This window comes from Alosa pseudoharengus, unplaced genomic scaffold (assembly GCF_046254945.1).
Source record: "Alosa pseudoharengus isolate Yale_2024_CS ecotype anadromous, Long Island Sound unplaced genomic scaffold, YU_APseudo_1.1 YU_APseudo_1.1_scf_24, whole genome shotgun sequence".
In the NCBI taxonomy this organism is placed as follows: Eukaryota; Metazoa; Chordata; class Actinopteri; order Clupeiformes; family Clupeidae; genus Alosa; species Alosa pseudoharengus.
The window spans coordinates 29,154,628-29,178,683 of record NW_027468689.1 but is presented as its reverse complement, the minus strand read 5'-3'; the positions used below and the strand labels follow the sequence as shown (position 1 = coordinate 29,178,683).

Below are 24,056 nucleotides of genomic sequence, written 5' to 3'. Positions count from 1 at the left end.
TGTTTTGGATATTCACATTGTAGAACTGTTCTGGAGTGTTTTGAAATGTCAAGAGTAATCACACATACTGGATGACTTGACTGGATGGCAGGCACACACAGGGTGATTATATATGCCTTAATGCAGAGTTTCACTGTGATATAAGGGGCCTGTTGCAATTAAGATGCATGCATAATATATTTTTACAACAAACTTGTTTAACTAACTATTTATGAGGGGGAACCAAATTTGGACAGCGACTGCCGGTTTCAATCTAAATACAATTTTTTTTTAACCATTGACCTTATAAATAATCTTTGAAGACTTTAATTCACTAAATTATTTATCTCGATTGTCTATCAAAAGTGGCATAGCTTTAATAATTTATAGGCCTCTTATTGGCAGACATCCAAATCAAATAGGACACTTGTTTGGGGAAGTAAATAGTGGTCAAAATTAAATATGTCTCACAAAAATATGTGAAACAGGTCAAAGACTTGCTGTATGCATACCATGTTTCAAAGATCATTGGCTCATTGGTAATCCAACCCAAACATATGTTTTAGAAAGCTTAAAAGAAGTCAACGTAATTAATGTAATTGTTTAATTGCTGACATTCCTTAACCTGGAGCGTGTACAATATTCATTCAATGTATTTAAGGAGAACGCTGGAAAAATATGACTTCTTAGTCTTGTCCTCTGCATCAAACACATTGGTATTTTTGTATAGTTTAATAGTGATGAATTACACAGCATGACTTCAGGAAAAATTAGAATAAATAACAGTTCTCTGGCTGAAATCAGTCAGTATATCTCATCCTCTTCTTATACAAGCACTGGTGCTTAACACTTCTGAAAAAATAGTACAAATACACAGGCAACATGAATCACTAGTTCTGACCATAGACTTTGTTTACTTTCAGTGGAAAAGACACAACATAGGAGATTCAAATCACTTTTGGGTTGGCGGTACAAAACCATGGCAGAGGGAGAGACACACCAGCGACAACTGCTGTCACTGCAAACATGGGAAGAGAGCCTGGCTATGATGACATAAGGGTGAAAGGTCAAAGAGGAGAGATGTCTAATTGGATTTCTGAGTAAGAAGGCTCTCCAAGTGCCTCCTCTAGAGGCATGCAGAGGGGCGAGGTGAAGGGAGGTGAGAGGCGATGGGTACGGGTGCGTGGGGGCTCCACACTACCCCATGGAGGTGTAGGGCGTGTCGCTGTGGTAGTTGTAGTCCGGGCAGACCTTCTGCACCAGCCGGTAGTCTTCGCTGGAGAAGTCGATATAGATGCAGATGACCTTGAAGGGCTTCGAGCAGAGCCAGGACAGGTGGCTCTGCGTCTGCTCCTGGTAGCAGACGCGCGACGGGTCGGTGCTGCACAGCGACGACGTGTGCTTGCTGCGGTCCGTCTTCTCGTACTCGATGCGGCAGTTAAAGCCCTTGGCCATGGAGTCTTGCGTCTCCATGGCGGCGAGCTCGCGCAGCTGGCTCTGGAACTCCACGGCCTTGTTGGGTGGCACCAGGCTGACGGACACGTTGCCCAAGCCGGTGGAGTTGTGGCGGAAGTAGACGCTGAATGTGCCGTTGCCGTGGTCGACGATCTTGCCAGTGATGAACAGGTTGACTTTGACCGTCTTGATGTTGGAGTTGAAGTCCCCCCAGCCGAACATCTTCTTGAACTTGCCCGTCTTGACGATGGGGCGGCGCTTGGAGCGCGCCAGGGTCTCGTCGGTGCTCGTCAGGTTGGACAGCCACGCCCAGAGCTCCTGCGGGCTGTCCTCCAGCTGCGTCGGGCCGCTCGGGCTGGGCTCTTCGTGGGGCGGGGGCGGCTGGGCAAAGAGCCGTAATGAGTCAGGCTTCAGGGCCACCTGCGGCCGTTCCTGCTCCTGGGTCTGGCTCCACTCCACCACGCCTTGTACAAGGTCCTGATCAGCCATGCAAGACACCTGCAAGAGGAGAATGTGATATGATCAATGTTTGTTTAAATGTTTGTGTGTGTGTGTGTGTGTGCACTTCTGTTAAATATTTCCTAATGTCTGGGTTTGAACATTGGGATGGGGTAGGGGACATAAAGAACATGTAAATGGGAGAACATTGGGATGTTGGCCACATTTGACAGGATTCTTTGCTGCAATTATACCCATAGGAAGGAGAATGAACAGGGTAGGGTTGTACTACTGGGAGACATTTGTGCATTTGCACATTTTCTCTCACAAAGACATAACTAACTGCTGTCTAGAGGAGGACCATTTTTGATGCAAGTATCTGTTTTTTGGATCCCCTATCTTCATTTTCTGAGATTACCAAACACTTATTATTATTACCAAAGACTCATACAACCCACACAGCAGCTATTATGATCCCCTGCGTTCACATCTAGCTGGGGAATATAAAACTATGGTGTAGGTGTATGAAGCTCCATTAAACACAGTTCTTACAGCGATGACAGGTGGCCAAGCCAATGCACAAACTACATGTGGTATGCAAATGTGGGAACTACTACAACACACACACACACACACACACAAATACAAATGCTCTCACATGCACAGATTAAATTAATCTCAGGGGATACAGCTATTGACATGAAACGCACACACAGCTATAGTATCAAATTCACCTACCATCTATAAAACATATTGATTGTAAGGAAGCACTGTGGGATCACACAAATCTTTGACCTGAGATGACTGCTGTCATCACCTGTCTTTATCTAATGAAAAAGGAATTGTTTTTCTCCTAACGAACACTGAATTCTCGCTGAAGTTGGTCATGTGATTAAACTGAAATCCACTTACATTAGCAATGAAAGCTCACCACTCCACAGCTGTTTTTCAGCCCTAACTTAGAACAGCTGAGGGTTCCAGACTCAGAGGATCCCACATCTCAGAGCAGAGGGATCCCTGCGCCCCCCCCCCCCCCGCCTGGTTCTATCTGCTGTGTTCTGCTGTGCGTCTCCTGCCTCCTCTTCCCCACTTGGCCCTGCCCTCTTTGCCCCATCTCCTCCCTCCCGCCCCTTTGTGCTGATGACTTCTCTCTGCTTCTCCAACCCTCTGGTAAACCCTCTTTCTTCAGGTAACCTTCAAGCTCTCACCCTATTCTCCCCCTCTCCAGTTCAGAACACAATCCCCAAAACTGAGGTTTCTGAGAACAGTGTCTGGTATCAAATTATAACCCCAATAGATGAGGCAAAGCCTCTGCGCATCATAGGCTGAGTCCATAGAGCATAGAATTATATTCTGTTTCCACTGCAGAGACTGATTGGCTAATACGGTATGATTCCTCCCCACACATACAGTTAAGCCCTAATCCTGAGCCAGTATCACTCTGGCATTCTAAATGGCTGGGGTCAAGACAATGATCGGTTTACCTGAACACAAACCATTTAGAGTAATGAGAGCTCTGTCTCTCTCTGCAGAGCAGGTGCTCTCTAAAGCAAGCAGAAGAGAGACGGTGGAAGAGAGACCAAGAGCAGTGAGAGGGTTTTTTTTTTTCAGTCAGGCAAAGCATGGTCTTTGAAGTTCAGGACCATCCCCTCTCCGGCTTTCGCACAAGCCTCTCTGCCACAGCGAAATGAACAGTACAGGAGAAAGGCAGACTGAGACAGACACAATCAAACGGCGGATTAATGTCCCTGACATAAGCTCCCTGGAGGGGGGGGGATGGAAGAAAAATAAAGAAATGAAAGAAAAAACTAATCAATGAGGCAGAGATTAGGGACCCTCTCATAATCCAGACGCATTTTTTATTACATTTGGTGGCAGTCCCTGGGTTTGTAAGCAGGGGTGGAAGGAAGAGAGGAAGAAAAGAGAGAAGCATGATTGAGCTGGGAGGGCCTGGGGACGTGGGGGCACAGCTCTCTGGAGGGGTGGGGGACCACTGGCATATCTATGCAGTAGTCCGCAGCAGGCTAAAGGCATGCTCTTTCACACACACACACACACACACACAGACAGAACCTCAGCAAAGTCAATGTAACTTTTCATTTGCGATTAAAGAAAACGCACGCAAATGATTTGGTCTGAGAAATGACACTAAGAGCATAAAGTGGTGGATTAAGACGTGAGAGGACTGGATTACTAGAGTCTTCACAAGTATATGCACATACAGCATGAGAGAAGTTTTGAGGGCTGATGCAAATATATGCACTGTAGCCCCAGCCAGCCATCACCCTCATATTCTCCATCCCTGTCATTGTCCAATCTCTGAAAAACACACATACCACTCTTGCCAATTCTACAAATTGGTCTGTCAGGTAAGCTTCCATAATTCCTTGATTCTATTTGCTAAACCTTAAAATTATTTCATCATCTAAACTGTTGTGTGTTGTGAGTAGGCCTACTGTCCGTTTTTCAGAATAGTATATTTCCAATAGTCTTTGCTATTTATTAATAAATTATGTAAATACATGTGTAATGGCAAGGTCCATATATTCACAAGACTCAATAAACTATAAACATGATGGCGTTTACAAGGTTGCGACACAGTATTTAGGTAAGACGAGGGAGCCAGAGGAAAACTCACCATCCGCATGTATATCACCAGTGTGAGCCGAAGAAGCTTTGCCATCTTGGGGTTTTTCTTCAACATTCCTTAGCAACTTTAGGACTGAATACATCCACATTCGGTGCACAGACTCTGCACTTCGGGCATCATCGCTGATCCGAACTGCGCGGAAGGGACAACAGAACAGCAAGGATTAAGGACATCACAGGGGTAAATAATTCTAGCTTTATCAGTTGAACAAAAAAAAAACCCTGATGACATTTCAAAATGAACGAGGATTAAAAATCTACAAATGATTTCATAACGTCATGCATGGTCGATTTTATCATGCCACACTAAGCATATAACATAATAGACTATGTGACACCTGTGTGTGACATTGTGACAAAGACATCTAATTGAAACAGTTTGTTTTAACTCTTACCGTTTCGTTTTATCAGTCACTGGCTCACCTCAGTAGTCCACAAAGCGCATCCCGTTACGCGCGTGTGGTGACACCCAGACGGGACACCTTAGCGCAGGACACCCAGGATTGTTCGGTGCTCCCCGAACAGCTTAGCCAATAAGTGCTGAAAAAATGTGACGACGAATGTGCATTTCTTTAGTCTTGATTAGAACAATATAATCGCCTCTGTGGGATGGTGTGCTCAAGTCAGTCCCAAATCCTCTTATACCTCCTCATCTGTTTGCTCGTGTTTTTAAGCGCAATATTTTAATATCATAAAGCGCTTATGGACAAATGATTGTCTCAAAAGAAAAGTACTTTGTTCACAGTCCTTAGAGTGAAAATGAAAAATTCCGCGCGCCCTTGCGCGATCCCATTCCCGGAACAGATGTTGGCTGCTGATAGGGCGCGCATGCTGTAAGCGCGCGGCTCACCCCCTCCGGTCAAGTGGCTATTGCCAGTGATATCGCATTTAACATGGAAGAACAAGCCGAGTGACGGCTCTGCGCGCTCAGCAACCAGCCTCTACTGACTCCACAGAAGAGGAAGGGACTATTTTATACTCAGACGAGGTTCCCACGGTGCCCCGCGCGTCCAGTTAACATTTAGGACGTAATTTCTCTCTCCGTCTATTTTGTAGGCAACCATTTAGAAAGACATAAAAAGCTACTATTAAAAATGAAAAGCTACATATTAACAGAAACAAATCCAGGTATATGTAAATTTGCCTTATTTTTTACATTTCCATTTTTCAGTGCTCGGCTGACAGCGTTTTTCTTATTGAGGTTGTGTTTCATATACCAACTTTCCTGCGAAATAATCGGCATTATGTGTGCCAGTACTTACATTTCTCGGTAAAAATGTAAAATGACATGTGACACCCCACTACTTACAAACTGAAAACTACGCAACCCTAAACGCTTCTTACCGAGGGTATTGGCGCCACCATATGGCTCACTCTATGTATCCTTGAATAATAGTAACACAATTAGATTTTTTCTGAGTATTTTTCACAACTCTATATTTTAAAAAAAACATCTCCATTGTACAATTATCACAGAACATGAGGTTACTGATTTTTGTCCTGTTGCTTTGATCCTGTTTTTAGGCATTGACTGTTCATCAGTTCTGCTTTTAACCAATCTGCTTTATTAAGTCAGGCCTGACTGCCAATCACAAACTGGTTAAGCAGATGTGTCACCAAAGAAAATAAATATAAACATAACTTAACACTTCTTTCAAGTATGAATAACAAACAATTTAACACAGTAACATTAACACCATTGGATTCAACTTCACAGTGAACTTGTTTTCTCCATACAGGGTACAACCAAGTGCAAAGAACTATGCAACATACATACTGGTCAGAAGAGCCCATGAGCGTGTATCAATGGCTGCTGTGCCAACTTCTCTGTATGCCACTCATGGATCGGTTTCACGGACAACCGAACTGTGCACCCTATCCAAAGTGCACAGAATGGACTTGAAGCTACCACATCGAGCCCCCACGTTTTCGTAGGTGCGGGCGAAGGGACGGAGCTTCCTGACTACCTCGGAGGCCTCAATTCCGGGAGGTGTTGGGGTGCGGAACATATACGGGTCCTTGCTCAGAGGCACTGCAGTGTGTCCCTGAGTTTGCACTGACCCCACCACTGGGGTTGCTGAGGATCCACTCGTCAAAGGCAATGTGGGGGGGTCTTCAAACAAGAGAGCCCTGCGGGTGATGCCCATGGCTGTACTTAAATCTACAAGTTCATCTGAACTACCTTCTACATGTCTGTCCAAGTGCCCATCTGAATCATCCAAGACATCATCTCCATTCCTATTTGAGGGGCTGTTCAAGTGAATGTTTGGATCTACACCCAAATGCCTGCTTAAAGCATCCCCAGGGTGACTTTTTCTCTGCCTCCTCTCATTGTTTAAACATCTGCCTTCATCATCTGCATTTCTGTTGAGGCTTACATCTACATCACTGCCCGTAGGCCTGTCTGTGCTCCAACATGAATCTTTGCCTGCACCTTTATGTTTGACGTCCCTAGAGTTGTGTGGTGCCTTCCTGAGGCAGTCTGCTTGCTTGACATTTCCATTCACACCGTCACATCTGTGCAGATGTACGATGGGAGATGTGTCTGTGCTTCCTCCTACATCTCTGTCTGAACCACTGACGACACACTTGAATGCCTTCACTCCAGTTTGTCCATCTGCTTCCAAGACAGATCTTTGGTTTGAACGTTGTTTCTCTCGGTGGCCATCAACATGTTCATCTCGGTGCCGGTCTGCCCTCAAGTCTCCCGGTCTGTCTTCTCTGCTGTCTGGGCTACTGCCTGTGTATCTGCCTGTGTGTGTATGTGACGGGCTGCCTACATTAGCATTTGCAGGCCACTCTGAGGGGCTTGGCGCATTGACATTTACATGCTCGTCAGGGCATCCATTGGTCTGTATGTCAGCGTTCATATCCTGCCGTCTGTCTGGACTTAGGTTTGCCTGCTCCTCTGTGCTGCAGTCTGCAGTGACGTCATCATAGCTCAGGTGCTCGTCACCCAGCGTCTGGCTGTCTTCGTGCAGCACCTCTGTCCCACTCGTCTCCTCACGTCTCCCACTGCTCCCCTGGTTCTCGCCCACACTCCTCTTTTTCTTCTTCTTTATGGAGTCCTTCACGCTCTTGCTCCTCCTCTTTTTCACGTGTTGGCCTGGAAGTGGGGGCCAGTGGTCTTTTGACCTTCGACCACGTCTTGAGCCCGCCTTATTCCTGACCTTTGTGTGTTTGAGGAGTTTTGACTGAGATCTCTTGCACTGTCGAAGGTTTCTGAAAAACACATGCACACACACACAGTGAAAGACAATTCTAATAAATAGACAATAATTCCAATAGTAAAAACACAAATAAACCGTATGGGAAATTAGTCAAACCAGCACGCATTTGTATTTGTGCGTGTGTGTGTGTGCTTCCTCCTCTCAAGAGGCACTTATATGGTCATGGCATCTGTTTGGATGTCTACATTCTTACCTTTGCAGAAACACATGAGGTCTTGAACAGACCCCACATTCATCATCAAGGTCTTCCTCAGCTTGGACTTTTGCATGCTGCCAGATCCGAGGAAGATGCTTAAACAACTTCCTGTGTTGGGACACACACATACACGAGTAAGCATGCACACCACAAACACACACACACACACACATCCGACAAAAAGCATATGTAAATCAGAGTTTCCGCTAGAAAAAAATGGTGCCGGTCAAAGTGACCGGCAGAGGTTTCGTTTTCCGGACATTTTGATGATATGCCGGTCAAATATCCTATTATCCCTTCTTAATTAGTCAAACTGAGGAAAAATGGAGACCGGCTATGTAGCTTAAATAATTACATAATCTGTATAGAATGCAACATGTTCATTAGCCTAACTTAAACATGCCTAACAAGATCTAGCCAGTATCTTTTCATGGACAGCAAGAGTCCACTTCGTTCGTTGTTTTAAAAAGGCTACGTTGTTTGTTGCTGCTACCCACGTTATCTCAGTGGTGACTGTTTAACTTGCACAGATGTGCACAAGAATGAGCGCTCACACCACTACCCCCTAATGCTATGCCTCTTTATTTGATAACAATAAATTAAGAAATGTTTCCTATTCTGGGAAATGTTTAGTTTCTTTTTCTTTCGGCCGCGGTTCAATGATACCGTTTAATTATGCCAGAAATTATCCGCGGACCAGTAATCGCCTCGTCGAGGAGGCCCTAACCCTGCAGATCATAGACAGAGAATGCATAAACCTACTGTATGCTTTGGGTAAAGAACACTTTGCATGTCCAATGTACACGGAGAATGACAGTGTCTCGGAGCGGCCGCACCCCCCGCAACTCCACTTCCAATGTCACTGATTCCGACAGATACGCCCGACACTTCTGCTTTTTATCTGGTGGTGGTGGAGTTGACCGGACATCTGAGGCTTCAGACGTTACCAATTTATCATCATCCATCGCGTCTGGCCTCTGAAAAAACGTTTAAGGCTAGTCTGCCTGGGCCTGGCCATGTTTGAACCGCTCATTTGTTCGTTGTTTAACATGGACGTTTTAAGCGTGCGCTTCCTATTTGAAATGCAGCATAGGTTATGCGTGCTGTTTAATAACTTTCAAACGGTAGAGCCTGTTCATTTAAAAAACATAGCCAGAGGACGTATAATATAGGCTTAGGCCTACATATTAAGGCTTATTCTCAAATTCAGATTGCGTTAGGGGACGGGATTATTAGCCAATTTCAATCGGACAATTTGACCGGAGAGATTTAATTTTGTCGGACATTTCATTTTTTTTCCGGCCAATGTCCGGTAATTACCGGACAACGGAAACCCTGATGTGAATACAACAATACCCATCTCCTAAGTTCACCCATAGAAAAGGATGCCTCGTCTCACCCCCTCACTCTGCAAAGGCCGCGCACTCCTCGAGATTGCCACGGTTTCAGCAGCATCCATCGGTCATAGTATAAACAGGCTGGATCTGAGTAAACAATGAATAAGAGAAACTGAGAACACAAGGTAACGAGATAAAACAGGGTCACTATTTTTATGTTAAATCGATGCACTCAAGAAAAAACAAGCGTGTCATTGGGACTGACAACCTGACACATGACACTATACAACACAGCTTCGATATCCATGATAACCTTTGTCATTCATATACACTACCACTACCATCAGCTGCATTGTTTTTTTAATCAGGGCAGCAGTTTTCAGATTACATTATGTGCTTACATAATTACAAAAGGGTTCTCAACTGAAAAGAAATGGCTGATCTTTAATGCAATATCTACATTGCCCATTTTCAGCAACCATTCATCCAATGTTCCAAAGGCACATTCTGTTTACTAATCTGATATCATTTTAAAAGGCTAACTGAGAAAACATTGGAGAACCCTTTTGCAATTATGTAAGCACATAATGTAACAACAACAATGATAGACATCTTAAAGAGAAATTGTGCATAATGAAATGGAAGAATGCACAGAAACCTAACACTAAAGAAATATCGGAATTTGATGCACTGCTATCCAAGGGCCACTTCCATAATGTGGAATGTTTGTGCAACAATTGAGTTGAGACATAATGCACACTTGCTAGGCTTTACATGACCTTAAGAGTACGTTCAGGCTTGGCTTCTTTTTCTGACTAAATAAAGTTGTGCAGACCGCTTTTCCCGTTTTTCAAAAATCTGCCATCGTTTTTTGTTCCAAAAAGCAGCTGGACCACAAGTCTCGGTTATTCACTTGTGAATCCAGTTGTCAAAACATAGTGTGACAGGGCGTTTTTTTTCTAGAAGTTGAACATTTCTCAACTTTAAAAACAGCTTTGAGCTGCAGAGAAAACGCCAACGATTAAGTTTTAAAAGAAGCCGAGGACTTTTTTGAAAACACGGTCTACTCCATAAGATTATAATGTAAAACGGACACCGGCAGCTGCGAAAAGCTGACGATAAACAAGGCAACTTTTTGAACAAATTTGCTGGACAATGTTCCTGAGTATTGTTGTTGGGCACATTCCCACTGATATTGGGTAACATTTTTCTGGAGAACTTTAATCATCATTAGGCAAATTGTCATCATCGGCTATTTGGTTGCCTAGCAACATTGCTCAAAAAGTTCCCCCATGTATCATCACCTTTATTTCTTGCCCTTACCTTTCACCCTGCTCTTTGTCCAGTCGGTGAGCCTCTTCATCCTGACGCAGAGCGCCAGGCAGCTGGAGCACGGCCCCTGGGGCACAGGCTGCCACGGCCTGCTGGGGCCGGAGGCGATGGAGCAGCAGGAGTCAGTTACGTTCCCGTCTCCCAAGTCCTCATCTTCGCTGCCGATCGCAATTGGCGGCTCTTTTCCACAACCAATGAGGGCAGAGTCCTCCCCATAAGAACCACTCATAAACTTCAAGCCAGCCTCAGCTCCACTATTCGCAGAGGGCTCTTGACTCTTCGAGAGGGACAGCATTTGGGACAAAGGAGTGGTAGACAGCTCAGGAGACACGTTGGGCCCTGAATACTGTGACATGCTCAGGTTCAAACGTTCATCGTCCTCACTCTCTGAGCCGAGGATGATCTCGACTGATTCTGTGTCCAAGCATGCTGCATCTGACTGACCGCCGTCTGACAGGAGGGCCACACTGAGCATGGCTGGGGATGAGTCTCCATTCAACCCCCACATAGGACTCTCACCGCTCTTCGTCCACCTATCATGGCGACTATGAGGGCTGTTGATGAGGTCGATGAGATCATGGGCCCCCAAATCCTGGTCAGACTCATCATCCAGAACAATTTTGCTGGAAAAACGCTTTTTGAAAGGCTTCGAGGGGGACACACCATTAGTCTGAAACTTATCAGCTGCTTTGGACTGGTTCATGGTGAGGTGCTTAACATTCCTGCGGATCTCAACTTCTTCGATCACACACTCCACCTGCATTACACACCACAGGATATCAGCAGTCAGAGCAAAGACATCTCATCAAAAGAACCACCGAATCTCTGACAATGGTAAATAACTGCCCCATAGAAACAAATCTGACCTAGTAACGATGAACTTGTGACATTGTTTTGATAAACCACAGTGCTTACTTCAAGGAAACACTAACGTTACAACTGACTAGGTTACCTTTAGTGTGCCATCCGCCTCCCGTCTCTTTGTTTGCCGCATGCGACGAGTAATGTTATGTTGTGATCTGCATTGAAAAAATTGGAGAAACATTTAAGAAATTGCACTGACATAGACAGTGTCGGTCATTATTCATGAGCATTTCGAGTCATACCACGGCTTTTAAAAAATATCTGGCCTCGAGAGTTTTACATGTCAGGTAACACCACTGTAGACTTCAACCAGTCAACTTTAAACCAGTCACGTTAACTTTATTAATCTTGTATGAAGCAAGGACTGTAATGTAACCAGTAAGGTTAACCAGACAGCGCAGTAAAGGTATCAGCGACAGCGGGGATACGTCACTTTTGTTGATGTTCAAACAAAACAGAGAGCTAGCTAGCTAGCTCGCTACTCCCTCCCCCTCCCGTGCAATTAAAACTCTCCTAAACGCGCATATCGTCGGTTATTGGTTGAAACCAGAGCCTTATATGTATAAGGCTCTGGTTGAAACACTTTATTTTGCCTTTGAGTGTATTGCCAACCCTTGTTGGTGCCAATTGTTTTTGTGTACAGATCTCGGAGCCTACAGAGACGCGTTTTTTTGTTTGACTAGCGGATCGTTAGGAAAGATTAGATGAATGTGATAATTTACGTTTGGGCCTTTTTTGGGGCCTGAAATCGCTGATACAACCTTTAACCTTGTAGGAAGCAAGGACTGTAACGTTAACTTCCAGATCAATAACGGTAGGCTAACGTTAGAGAGATGATTCGTTAAACGGCGATCATGGTAACGTTAACGTTAAACTATTCATCAGGTTACTGTAACTGTTACGAGTAGCTAAGTTAACGTTAACACTATCATTTTCAGATCAGATTTGAGAAATTAAGTTCATTTTATCATCACAAGTTGTTCACAAGATGATGATTGTGTTCTTACGTTTCGTGGTGTTCGCCGTCAAACAGTTTCAAAGCAGACATTGTCAGTCAGTATATCTTTCTCATTACAAACATAACGTTATGCTTGTTGTCACTTACAAACATCTCCCACAGTTGAAAGGTAGATAAAAGCTCACATGCTACGAAGTTGATTCAGACCCGCCAAAAACGTCTCGTGTTCTTTGTCAGTGAATCGCACATTCGAAGGTCACTATCGCCATCTAGAGGATATGTTTGAAACGACCAGTTACAGTGCAACCGGAAAGTTTACAGACCCTTTCAAATTTTCCACATTTTGTTATGTTTCACTTCAGTCAGACTAATTTTATAATGGATTTAATTAAATTTTTCCCTCACTAATCTACACAAAATACTCCAATACTCCACGAAGTGTTTTGTAAATGTATATCAAAAATAAAAGACTACAAGGATACAAGGAAGTTTGTCACATGCATATAATTACTGGAAGTAAGAAATGCAGTGAAATTATGTCTGGTGGTGTCAGCCTATTTGTGCATTAATGGGGGGGGGGGGGTAGTAGAAGAGGGGTTTAGTAGATTAAGTGGCAAGGGCTGCATAAAAAAGGTGGGGGAGGATTGGGATTGGGTGGGGGGCACCAACAAGGAGCACCCAAGAGCAACAGGGGCAAGGAAAAACTCCCTTACCAAGGAAGAAACCTTGGGCAGATCCACGGCTCAAGGGGCTAACCCAACTGCCAGGGGACTATTCCATTTACATACGTTTTCAGACCCCTATGACGCTTATAATTGAGCTCTGGTGCATCCTACTTCTGTCAATGGTCCTACAGATGCTTCTAGAACTTGATTAGAGTCCATCTTGTGCCAAATTAATTAATTTGACATTATGAGAGTCACACATCCGGTCTGAACAACCAACAGTCTTAGATCTGGCTGCCCAGCCAAACTAATTGGGGACGAAGGGCCTTGGTCAAACAGGTAACCAAGGACCCAATGGTTACTATGAAATCCAGAGTTCCTTTGTGAAGATGAGAGAAGCATACAGAAGGACAACTAATAGGCTAGTGCAGCTCAGTGCCTGGTTTCTTCCACACACGCCATTGGGAGTGTTCAAATAGTTAAATCTTCATTTAATCAGACTATAGCGTCTGGCCACTCTACCATAAAGGCCTGATTGGTGGAGTGCTGCACTGATGGTTGTCCTTCTATACGTAGCCTAGTATTGCACACCTGCGACTGATAGCCTATCTTCACTCACCACCAGAGCCACCGTTTGGAGGAGCTTCAGGAAAATTGGACAATTTGATTGTTTTTCAGAATATTAAGATAGACAAACCAGAAAGGTTCATTAAATAGCCCAGCCATAACATTTGCATTTATATATATAAAATATGCTATATTTCTAATGTCCACAATATTTTTGGACTGGAACAGTACAAACAGTAAACAGTATAGGCCGCTGTAACAGTAGCCTACTGTAAAAAGTACCTTTTGAAGGATTATTTTCACCAACTGTTTCTGTTAAAAGGAGCAGACTGACCTATAATCTTGTTGGTAGAATACAAATGACATAACAAAGCATATGGTGGTGGCGGTGTTTGCATCATGACGAACAGCAAGTGGTGTGATGCTAGAAATGTCACCTTTCTCTCAAAGTCCTGCTCGCCTCATCTAGAACATCTAGCGATCGTCTGTCGACCCTTCTACCTGCCCCGTGAGTTTACTTCGGTAATATTCAACGCTGTCTACATTCCTCCACAAGCCAACACAGATGCTGCGGTTTCAGAATTGCAAGAAGTGTTAAATAGACAACAACACACGCACCCTGAAGCTGCGCTTATTGTGGCCGGTGATTTCAATCAAGTACATCTGAACCGGTCCATGCCTGAATTTATTCAACAAATTCACTTCCCTACACGTGGTAACAACACACTGGATCACTGCTACACACAGTTCAAGAACAGTTACAAAGCGAAGTCTCTACCAGCTTTCGGAAAATCAGATCATGCCGCTGTTTTCCTACTGCCTATGTACAACCAGAGCCCTTATTAGACATTCTCTTGTACAACAGAGAAGTCGCATCCCCCAGTGACGAAGGAGGTCAAGCGCTGGACTGACCAATCGGAAGCCAGGCTACAGGACGCCCTTAGCAACGTTGACTGGGAGATGTTCAAGACGAACTGCAGCTGACATCAATGAGTTTACGGAAGTATCATTGAGTTACATCAATATGCTAACTGATTCCATCATCCCAGCTGTAAAGATCCGAAGCTTCCCTAACCAGAAGCCATGGGTGGATAGAGAAGTGAGAACGGCATTAAAGACACGCACCATGACTTATAATGCTGGGCTTATTTCAGGGGATATGACGGATTACAAAGCAGCATCTTATATTTTACGTAGAGCTATTAAAGATGCTAAGCGGCGCTATAGAGACAGAGTTGAAGCTGATTTCTTGGAGGGTGATCCAGCACGAGTGTGGAAAGGACTCTGAACCATCACTGGCTTTGAAAGAAAGTCCCCTCCTATGATGAATGTGAGTAAAGCCCTCCCTGGTGATGAACTTAATGCTTTTTATGCTCGCTTTGACATGAAAAACACAGACTATCTTGCACTAGCTGCAGCATGTGAAGCAAATGAGGATGCACCTTTCTGTGTCTCTGAGGTCGATGTGAGCAATGCCTTTAGGAGGGTTAATTGTAGAAAAGCTGCTGGACCGGATGGAATTTCTAACAGGGTTTTGAAATCCTGCGCTGCACAGTTAGCTCCTGTGTTCACTTATATCTTTAACACATCATTGGCTCAAGAGACAGTTCCTACTTGCCTCAAGCAGTCTGTTATTGTTCCAGTACCGAAAAACAAAAGTCCATAATGTCTGAATGACTACCGCCCAGTAGCCCTGACGTCTACAGTGATGAAGTGTTTTGAGAACCTTGTGAAAAACATTATCTGCTCATCTCTCCCTGCCTCCTTCGACCCCCTCCAATTTGCTTACAGAGCCAACAGGTCTACAAAGGATGCCATCTCAAACCTCATGCACACCACCTTAACTCACCTGGAGGAGGGGAATGGGAATTATGTGAGGATGCTGTTTATCGACTTTAGTTCAGCATTCAACACGATAGTACCTCTCACCTTGGTCACAAAGATGAAGGCCTTAGGACTGAACTCCACCCTGTGTCACTGGATATTTGACTTCCTCACCAACCGTTCACAGTGGTTAGAGTGGGGGGTCTGACATCTGACTCATTAACCATCAGCACTGGTGCTCCCCAAGGCTGTGTTTTGAGTCCACTGCTGTACAACATCTACACACATGACTGCAAAGCCAACAGTAGTCATACTGTACCTCCATCATCAAGTTTGCAGATGACACAGTGATCTTGGGCCTGATTAGTAACAACAATGAACAGCTCTACTTGGATCAGGTTGATGAGGTGGCACAGTGGTGTCAATCTAACAGTTTGACACTGAATATCAATAAAACCAAGGAAATGGTAATGGATTACAGAAGGCAGCAGCAGAACTACAGTTACACCCCACTAATGATCAGCAGGCAACCTGTAGAGAGAGTCACAAGTTTTAAATACCTTGGTGTCCACATTACTGAAGACTTTTTATTCATTCATTCATTCAACCTTTATTTATTCTCGGAGGGTCACTTAACATGGACTGTTAACACTCAATATGTTCTGAAGAAGTCCAGACAACGACTCTACTTCCTTCGTCAGCTAAGGATATTCAAAGTTTCTACATCCATCATGAAGGCCTTCTACACTTCAGCGGTTGAGAGTGTTCTAACTGGTAGCATCATCACCTGGTATGGGAACTCCACAGTTAGAGATTGTAGTACTCTGCAGAGAGTAGTGCGCTCAGCTGAACGTACTATAAGAACTCAACTCCCTGCTCTACAAGATATCTATTCCAGAAGAGTACTCCTAAGAGCCCAAAAGATTCTCAAGGACTCTTCTCATCCTAACAATGGATTATTCCTACCGCTGAAATCAAGAAGATGCCTATGTAGTCACAAAGCCAGAACTGAGAGACTCGGGAGAAGTTTTTAACCCCAGGCCATCCGAACTCTGAACTCACACTATATTGACTTTGCACACATTCACTCCTCAGCACTCTCAAACATTTCCCAACTCTGATCTCACACTATACTGACTTTGCACTCATTCACTCCTCAGCACTCATGACCCCCCCCCCCCACACACACACACCTACAAGACTTTTAGCACTTTTACATCCCTCTCGCTATGCTACAGACCTTTTATTTATTTTCTTATTTCATCACACGTCAAAACACACACACACACACACACACACACACACACACACACACACATATCTGACCTTCTCCAACTTTTGCACATCTCCATAGAACTTTTTATTTATTATTTTGATTTCTCCTCCATCTACCCATGTCCTTGATTGCCTAGCCTTTCTGCCCCCACCCACCCCCCACCCATCCCCAACACACACACAAAAAACACACACGCTTACATCATCACTGTCATCACCTCACATACATACAGCACACTGTTTGCTACAGTAAGCCTCCTCTACATACTTGCTGCACACTGCCCCCCCCCCCCCCCCTACATACACAGCACATTGTCTTCAGGATCTTCTCCAACACACATTCTCTACATACTTACAGCACACTGCCCCCACCTACACACACACACACTACACACACACACACACAGTCACTGCTCCACTCCCCTCCCGCCCACACACACATCTTCACTGTCATCACTCACATACATCATACATACAGTACTCTGCTTGCAATAGTAAGTCCCTTCACCGTACTTGCAGTACACTGCCCCCCCCCCCTCCCCTACATACGCAGCACATTATTTCATTAGGAAGCTTCTCCAACACACATCCCCAACATACTTACAGCACACTGCCCCCCCCCCCAATACACAGCACATTGTCTCATGAGGAAGCTTCTCCAACACACATATTGCACACTGCCCTCTCCCCACATACACAGCACACTATCCCATCTCCCCTGTCATCCCCCCAACACACACACCAAGACCCCTGGCAGTTGGGTTAGCCCCTTGAGCTGTGGATCTGCCCATCTGCCTTGGTAAGGGAGTTTTTCCTTGCCCCTGTTGCTCTTGGGTGCTCCTTGTTGGTGCCCCCCCCCCCCCCCCCCCAATCCCAATCCTCCCCCACCTTTCTTATGCAGCCCTTGCCACTTTATCTACTAAACCCCTCTTCTACTGCACCCCCCATAAATGCACAAATAGGCTGACACCAGACATAATTTCACTGCATTTCTTACTTCCAGTAACTATATGCATGTGACAACAATAAACTTCCTTGTATCCTTCCTTGTATAAACATTTTGTCACCTGTAGCCTACATGTTTCTGATTAAATAAACACAGACAAGGCAAATCCAACTGCAAATGTGTCATCAAACAATTGTCATCAGATAAACAAAACCCCTTAATTTCACCCCTTTTAAATGCCTTACTTTTGACCATAAAACCCTTCTATAATTAAGTAGTGTTTAAGTAGAAATGTGCATATAATAAGGTTGATTAAGGAGAAAAGCCTATGAATTTACCCATTACTTTGTCAATTTCCACTTAATTTCCCCCCTTAATCAAGGAATCACTGAATTAACACCTTAAAATAAAATTAAGACATACTTAAATTGTCCTCAATTACCCCCTTAATAACAGTAAATAAAGGGAACCCCTGACTGCACCTTACATGTAAATGTAGATTAAGGGGCCACACCTTAAAATGGCTTTTAAAGGGATATCAGGGAAGCCTGATGCTTTTTCTCTACCAAGCTCCCCCTACGTGTCGACACGTGTGCGAGCCCTCGCTCGGTCTAAAGCTCTTTTCCTTTTCTTTGCATCTTCCATCAAGGGTTTTCACTGTTTATTCGCAAGCTCTGCCATTATACACTTTGCAACAATCGCTAGCGTTTCGTTAGCCTGCCTCTGTGGATGCAGGATGTAAACTGATCCTGCTTCTCGCGATGTCTGAGACTTTGTGAGACTGAAGTTCGGCGGGTAGGATACACCGAACTTGCAAGTGGAATATTCTTCCTACAGGCAGTAGGGGCGGGCGAGAGAGCCTTCATTCGCCCCGTAATGAGTCATTTAACCATATACCGACTTACGAAGATGATCAATTAACACGAAAACGTTGCCTGGTGTCCCTTTAATGGCCTCTTTACACCAAACAACTTTGACAAGATTTGGGAAAGATTCTTGAAAGATTGGAGTTTTTTGAGTAAAGCTTGAATGGGGGGCATTAGTTAAAAGACACAATCTTTCAAGAATCTTTCCCAAATCTTGTCAAAGTTGTTTGGTGTAAGGTGGCCATAAGGTAGCCTACAATCAAGGGCCTGTTTAACAAATTAAGGACCACTTAATTGAAATTAAGTGGTTTTGGTAAGTTTTCAGGGGTAATTTAAGGTAGGCCTAAATTTGAGTAGCCTAGGCCTACGTTTTGTAGTGTTAAGCATAAGATATTTTGCACTAGCCCATCCCTCATCTTAGGTCTACATAACTGTTGTGATCAAAGTCCTTTTAGGCAAGTCCCTCCACTCGGCGGCCATATTGCAACGCTTTTTGGGCACTCATCGGGCATCCTCTTCGGCAGAAATGCGCGTGAGCAAGGCTTCACGACACCAATCTTGCTCCAGCGGCGAGTTCACAACACATGATAGGCACGATGTCTTCACAACACACCATATGATTGGCTCAATGTATTCACATCACACCACATGATTGGCTCAATGTTTTGCCGAGGACGGCCATATTGGCGTTACAAACTAGCCCCATGCATTTCTATAGAGGATTTTTTGAGTGCTGTGTCTCCTCATTAGAAAGTCTATGGTTGTGATGTTACAAAAGGTGTGCAACAACTTTTGTCCACTAGAGGGCAGTAATGGTATGCCCTTTCTTTCATAACGACGGTAAAAGGAACCGAAATCAGAAAATCATTTAGCCTACACGTAGGCAACATATGATCGAGCCTTCATTTTAGGTCTATACTGCAACTGACACGTCCTGCTATATTTTATGACGGTAGTCTAAACATCCTACCAAATAATAGCCTAATGTTTATTCCCTTTTATCCGTAAGACGAGGTCCTGCATGGCAATTGAGCAACGTTGACTTGACTTTGCATTCGGGAGTGGGTCAACTACAAGAACATTCAGTGAACTTTGTCCTTGTGAGATCTGCAATCGGATTAACCTGACATGTTCTTGTAACAGGTGCCGCTGATAAGAAACTGAAATTCTGACCTTATATGGCCGGACAAACTCAGCGAGTTAAATCAGTTGGAAATCAAATTTCACTTTTACGTTCCCACATTTAGGCTAATAGGCCTATCAGCTGTGACCGGGAAGTTACCCCTACGGCAACCGTGTGCGATTGACTAACGTTATGAAGTAGCCTGGACATGTTCTCATAGCAGTGTTTCCCCATTGGCTATAATCCAGAGATCACCTTTCTATGACCTTCTCCTTAGACCAGTACCGTAGCCATTACAGTTTGTTACAGATACGCATGCATAGGTATTGTCGAGTTCTCCGTTAAGAAATACCTTTATTCTCCGCCTGCCAAACTCACGTGAGATTTCGCCATATAAGAGAACATCTGAGCTGGTGGGAGCAAGTTAAATTTGGACAAGACTGACTGGCGGCGTGATGCATTTGATACGTTATTGATAGATTAGCCTACACCACTCCAGTATGTAGAAGATATCTGGTAGCTGCAATCAAACTTATATCAAAGATCAAAATTAGGATGTCTTCAGTTATACTTGCTGTTAGACCAAGCGTGTATGCGACCTGTACCGTCCTGTCAATATGCTTGCTGCATGAAACGCGGCCAACACGATAGGCTACTGCCTGTCTTTGCATCTTACGGACGCGACACTACCTCGCGTCGACGTGCGCGACCGACGCACCAAACGAACGCAGAATACACATGGCAGCCAAGATGCGTACAAGTAAGTCGTTAGCAGCAAGTGTATTGGTGACTTTCGATGTAGTTTACGATCCTCAAAATGTCCTTATCTTGCACTCAAAAAAGTGACTGATATACAGCTGAGCTGCCCATATGTCAAAAGCACGGATAGATAGAAAGAACGGACATCACTAATGCACACAAAATACGCCCATTTTATTGACAGTTCGATTCTTTCAGGTTACACATCAATATTGCAGCTTCCAGCACATTCCCTCTTTTGCCACCCAATTCAATGTCTGGACCAAAACACTCCACGTCTTTAGTATATTAAATAATTTATCTTTCATAGACTCCTGTGAAACCAGGGGATACATGCTGTCATTCCGTCTTGAGGGAGGGAATCCATAGATATGTAACGTCATACTTCCTTGAGCAGTGCTGACATTGGTATTAAAGTCGACACTAACAGACAGTGAGGAGACTTTCTCTTGCATTGAATGATGAGTAAGAATTGCACCATGAATAACATCCAGAATGTCTGCCATTTTTATATTTTCATCTGGCTGAGGTTGTTGTGAGTTAACATTAAAAAAAAATATTTGAAGCACATTAAATAAAACAGTTTTCAAATTCAAATACAGCTTTATGATGTTGAAGATTTCAAATAAGCAACTAGGTCTGCACGCTCCCCCTTCTTCTTGATTCCAGCAAAGATCATCTTGGTCCCTGGAATGTATTTCTTGGGGTTCTCCAAGTACTCCATCAGAGTGGCATCTCCCCAAACAATGCCTATGAGAGAGTAAAGATGGATCAGTGAGGTCGCAGCACAGACAATGAACATATATCCATCCTGTAGGCTACATTCTTTACATTACCTTTGCCCTTGTTGGCATCTGTATAGGAGTAACCTTCTGCCTGTCCCGTCTTACGGCCAAATAGGCCCCACAAGTTAGGTCCTACTTTGTGCTTGCCACCGTTTTCGACAGTGTGGCACTGAGCGCACTTCTGAACGAATACCTTCTTGCCTTTCTCCACATCACCCATGGTAACCTGTAGATAACGACATGTAATGTAATGACATGTAACCACAAGAAATGTGTCTCCAGCCTAAAATAGCTGACGTTGACAGTGATGCTGTTGCTGAAGGTCATAGTGGAGTTGAACAGCAGTTCCTCATCCTCATTAGGCACAATGTCACCTTTGTATACCTTGTTCTTTTGTATTAATTAATCAATACACTTGGAGCATTTCATGTCACCATAGCTATAACGGCCTAACTGGCAAACTAAGAATGAAACTACTAGGTCCCTGTAGCAGCATATTCCTGCTAACCTTAAACCCACCTTCTAAAGCCCTCAACCGGGTCATTTAACTGCAGAAGGTCTGCGTTACAATTTTCATTTCCAGAGTAGACCTACACCCCTAATGTTAGGTCACTGATTCATAGAATATAGTTAATATTATGCTTAGGCTACTAAAGAGGTGCATTAACGTAAAAGCCGGTTGAGTGTTAGTAGGCTACACAAACGCTCGACTTCTTGATAGGATGTTCTTATAGGATGTTACCAAGAGATTTGTTAGGATAATGTTACCCATCACACTGTAATGATAGGTCCGTGTGTTAGGCAACTTTAAACATCTGTAATGTTAGCATACAAGGATTGCTACGTTACGTTAACGTTACTATCCTCTATGACAGTGTCCAAAGCCAAGAGAATGTCAAAATAACATAGCCTACAGTAGGCCTATAGCCTAATCGTATAGGCTATGCGGGCAATCAAGCAAACGGGTTTTTTTCCCCCACCAAGCCAGAATAATGTAACCATTCGCATCATCTGCGCTTCATCTGCCAAATTTAACGTTACATTGGATGGGACAGCTGATGGTCCCCAAAGCCTCCTTGATGCAGCTGGTTAACGTTAACGTTAACTAACGGTAACATTAGCCGGTGGTTCTGTTATGATTTTGAATGCTCCAGAATCCTCCTTGACACAGTTACGTTAGCTGGTAACACACTGCTCAAACGATTTTTCTTACAATATAACTCAGGTGTCTATATTAAATAACCTCGTGAATACTGTTCACCATTAACTGTTTATAAATAACTGATAGGCTACAGCTGATTATCCTGCAGAATAAGATACCGGCTACCGGCTTGTTTTACGCAATCTGCTATTCTTTAAAGCCGTTGCCCACGTTAACGTTACAGCACTGTCAGTTATTTCATCTGTCGTAGACAATGCAGTTACATCTCCACATTATGAAGAATAGAATAAACATTTAACACAATTAAACTGTACATTTCATAACGACAAAACATAACTCTTTCACGAAAATTAGTGCTTACCTCGGGGTTATAAAGGACGACTTCGAGAAAACTACAGGATGGATTCGAGAGCTGAGGTCCTTGGAGCGCTTCTGTTCGGTCGCAGAGGAAGGTCACTTAATTTAGAGGCACCGGCAAATGACATCACAGTCAGGCGCTTCTCCATCACGTGCTGGTTTTCAACGAATTGTGAAAGCACTTGACATACGTCTACTTTTCGCGCTCAGACTCACATCCTTGTAGGGAAAGAATGATGGAGAGTCAATGGTAGTGGACTGTGTTAAATACTGTTCTTAATCGGTTTAGATAAGGTCGAACATTTATATGTCGCGTTATTTAAACCACTGAACATTATCTCCATTGGGTAACGTTAGCGTTAGAGAGGAAGGAGAAAACGGCACTGAGGCTAGTAGGCTAACGAGGCTATGCGGCTATAGGCAGTCCAAACTAAATTCGCTATTTTTATTGCTAGTTTGAGATATCCCTCAGATGTCATTTTATTATGTAAAACGCTGTTTGTTGACCGTGCAACCGTAGGTATTTGTTCAGTAGGGACTACTAATGTAACGGATACCCTTGGTCGTGACGCAAATGACGCAATGAAGGTCTTTTAAGGACAGTCCATAGCTGTCCGCCACAGAGGGAGCAGAAAGGTATTCAGTGAGTTTGTGCTTTTAAAGCAACACTACGCAACAATTTGAACCTTTTTAAGGTTTCTGTTTTTCAGGCAGCTATGCTAGTTTTGGTATCATCTTCAAATTAATTTTGATTGTATATGTGAAGGACAGATAAATAGGCCTAGAGGCCTACATGTTATTAGCACCACCAGCCATCCAGGATGCTGTAGTAGACCCGTGTGGTTCTGTGTTCCGGATAGGAACAACATACAAGAAAACTTCACAGGATAACATTTCTGCCTATAATATCATCAAAAGACACCAGTTCGTGTGTTTGCAAGCATCGAGCAGTGGCAGTAAAACTCGTGGTGTTGTATGCAAGGTTTTGCATGCCTTTTAAATAGATAGCAGCTTGTTAGACCAAAACTCTGTAATGCTGCTTTAATGTTTGCAAAGCTGCTGTCAACCTCTTGTGAGAGAAAAAACATGGTGAACACAATAAAGTACTATTTATTGTAGTAGTATTTGTTGTTACCTGAGGTCTCCTTTGCCATGTAACTTAAATGTTATTCAAAATCGCTTTGGATAAGTGTCTTTTAAATTAATAAATGTAAACTTTTCGTCGCTGGTGTAGCCTAATCTTTGTTGTAAGACTGGTTTTAAAGGCACACTATGCAGGTTTTTTAGCT

At 43.8% G+C, this 24,056-nt stretch overlaps 3 protein-coding genes across 3 annotated transcripts; all 3 read right to left on the bottom strand.

The window, feature by feature from the left end:
• Positions 1-738: 738 nt before the first annotated feature.
• nxph2b (neurexophilin 2b) lies at positions 739-4,792 on the bottom strand. The gene is made up of 2 exons (XM_076302737.1): positions 4,511-4,792; positions 739-1,932 (listed from the first exon to the last, which is right to left on the bottom strand). Exons 1-2 carry the CDS (start codon positions 4,574-4,576, stop codon positions 1,177-1,179), a joined length of 822 nt encoding a protein of 273 aa, XP_076158852.1. The 5' UTR covers positions 4,577-4,792; the 3' UTR covers positions 739-1,176.
• Positions 4,793-5,981: 1,189 nt separating this feature from the next.
• On the bottom strand, positions 5,982-12,662 carry LOC143141839 (uncharacterized). The gene is made up of 6 exons (XM_076302543.1): positions 12,586-12,662; positions 11,569-11,635; positions 10,608-11,373; positions 9,347-9,431; positions 7,945-8,055; positions 5,982-7,743 (listed from the first exon to the last, which is right to left on the bottom strand). Exons 2-6 carry the CDS (start codon positions 11,608-11,610, stop codon positions 6,360-6,362), a joined length of 2,388 nt encoding a protein of 795 aa, XP_076158658.1. The 5' UTR covers positions 11,611-11,635; positions 12,586-12,662; the 3' UTR covers positions 5,982-6,359.
• An 8,314-nt stretch (positions 12,663-20,976) lies between these two features.
• LOC143142664 (cytochrome c) lies at positions 20,977-22,868 on the bottom strand. Its single transcript, XM_076303710.1, has 3 exons — positions 22,772-22,868; positions 21,300-21,474; positions 20,977-21,213 (listed from the first exon to the last, which is right to left on the bottom strand). The coding sequence occupies exons 2-3, from the start codon at positions 21,466-21,468 to the stop codon at positions 21,068-21,070; spliced, it is 315 nt and encodes a 104-aa protein (XP_076159825.1). The 5' UTR covers positions 21,469-21,474; positions 22,772-22,868; the 3' UTR covers positions 20,977-21,067.
• Positions 22,869-24,056: the final 1,188 nt, after the last annotated feature.

Bases quoted from the DNA above. Each gene is read 5' to 3' on its own strand.
- nxph2b (XM_076302737.1), bottom strand. From the start codon at position 4,576: ATGTTGAAGAAAAACCCCAAGATGGCAAAGCTTCTTCGGCTCACACTG. The intron at 1,933-4,510 runs GTGAGTTTTCCT...CTCCTCTTGCAG, and splicing joins TGGTGATATACATGCGGATG to GTGTCTTGCATGGCTGATCA.
- LOC143141839 (XM_076302543.1), bottom strand. From the start codon at position 11,610: ATGCGGCAAACAAAGAGACGGGAGGCGGATGGCACACTAAAG. The intron at 8,056-9,346 runs GTGAGACGAGGC...GTCCCAACACAG, and splicing joins GGCCTTTGCAGAGTGAGGGG to GAAGTTGTTTAAGCATCTTC. The intron at 7,744-7,944 runs GTAAGAATGTAG...TGTGTTTTTCAG, and splicing joins CCTCATGTGTTTCTGCAAAG to AAACCTTCGACAGTGCAAGA.
- LOC143142664 (XM_076303710.1), bottom strand. From the start codon at position 21,468: ATGGGTGATGTGGAGAAAGGCAAGAAGGTATTCGTTCAGAAGTGCGCT. The intron at 21,214-21,299 runs GTAATGTAAAGA...ACTCTCTCATAG, and splicing joins AGATGCCAACAAGGGCAAAG to GCATTGTTTGGGGAGATGCC.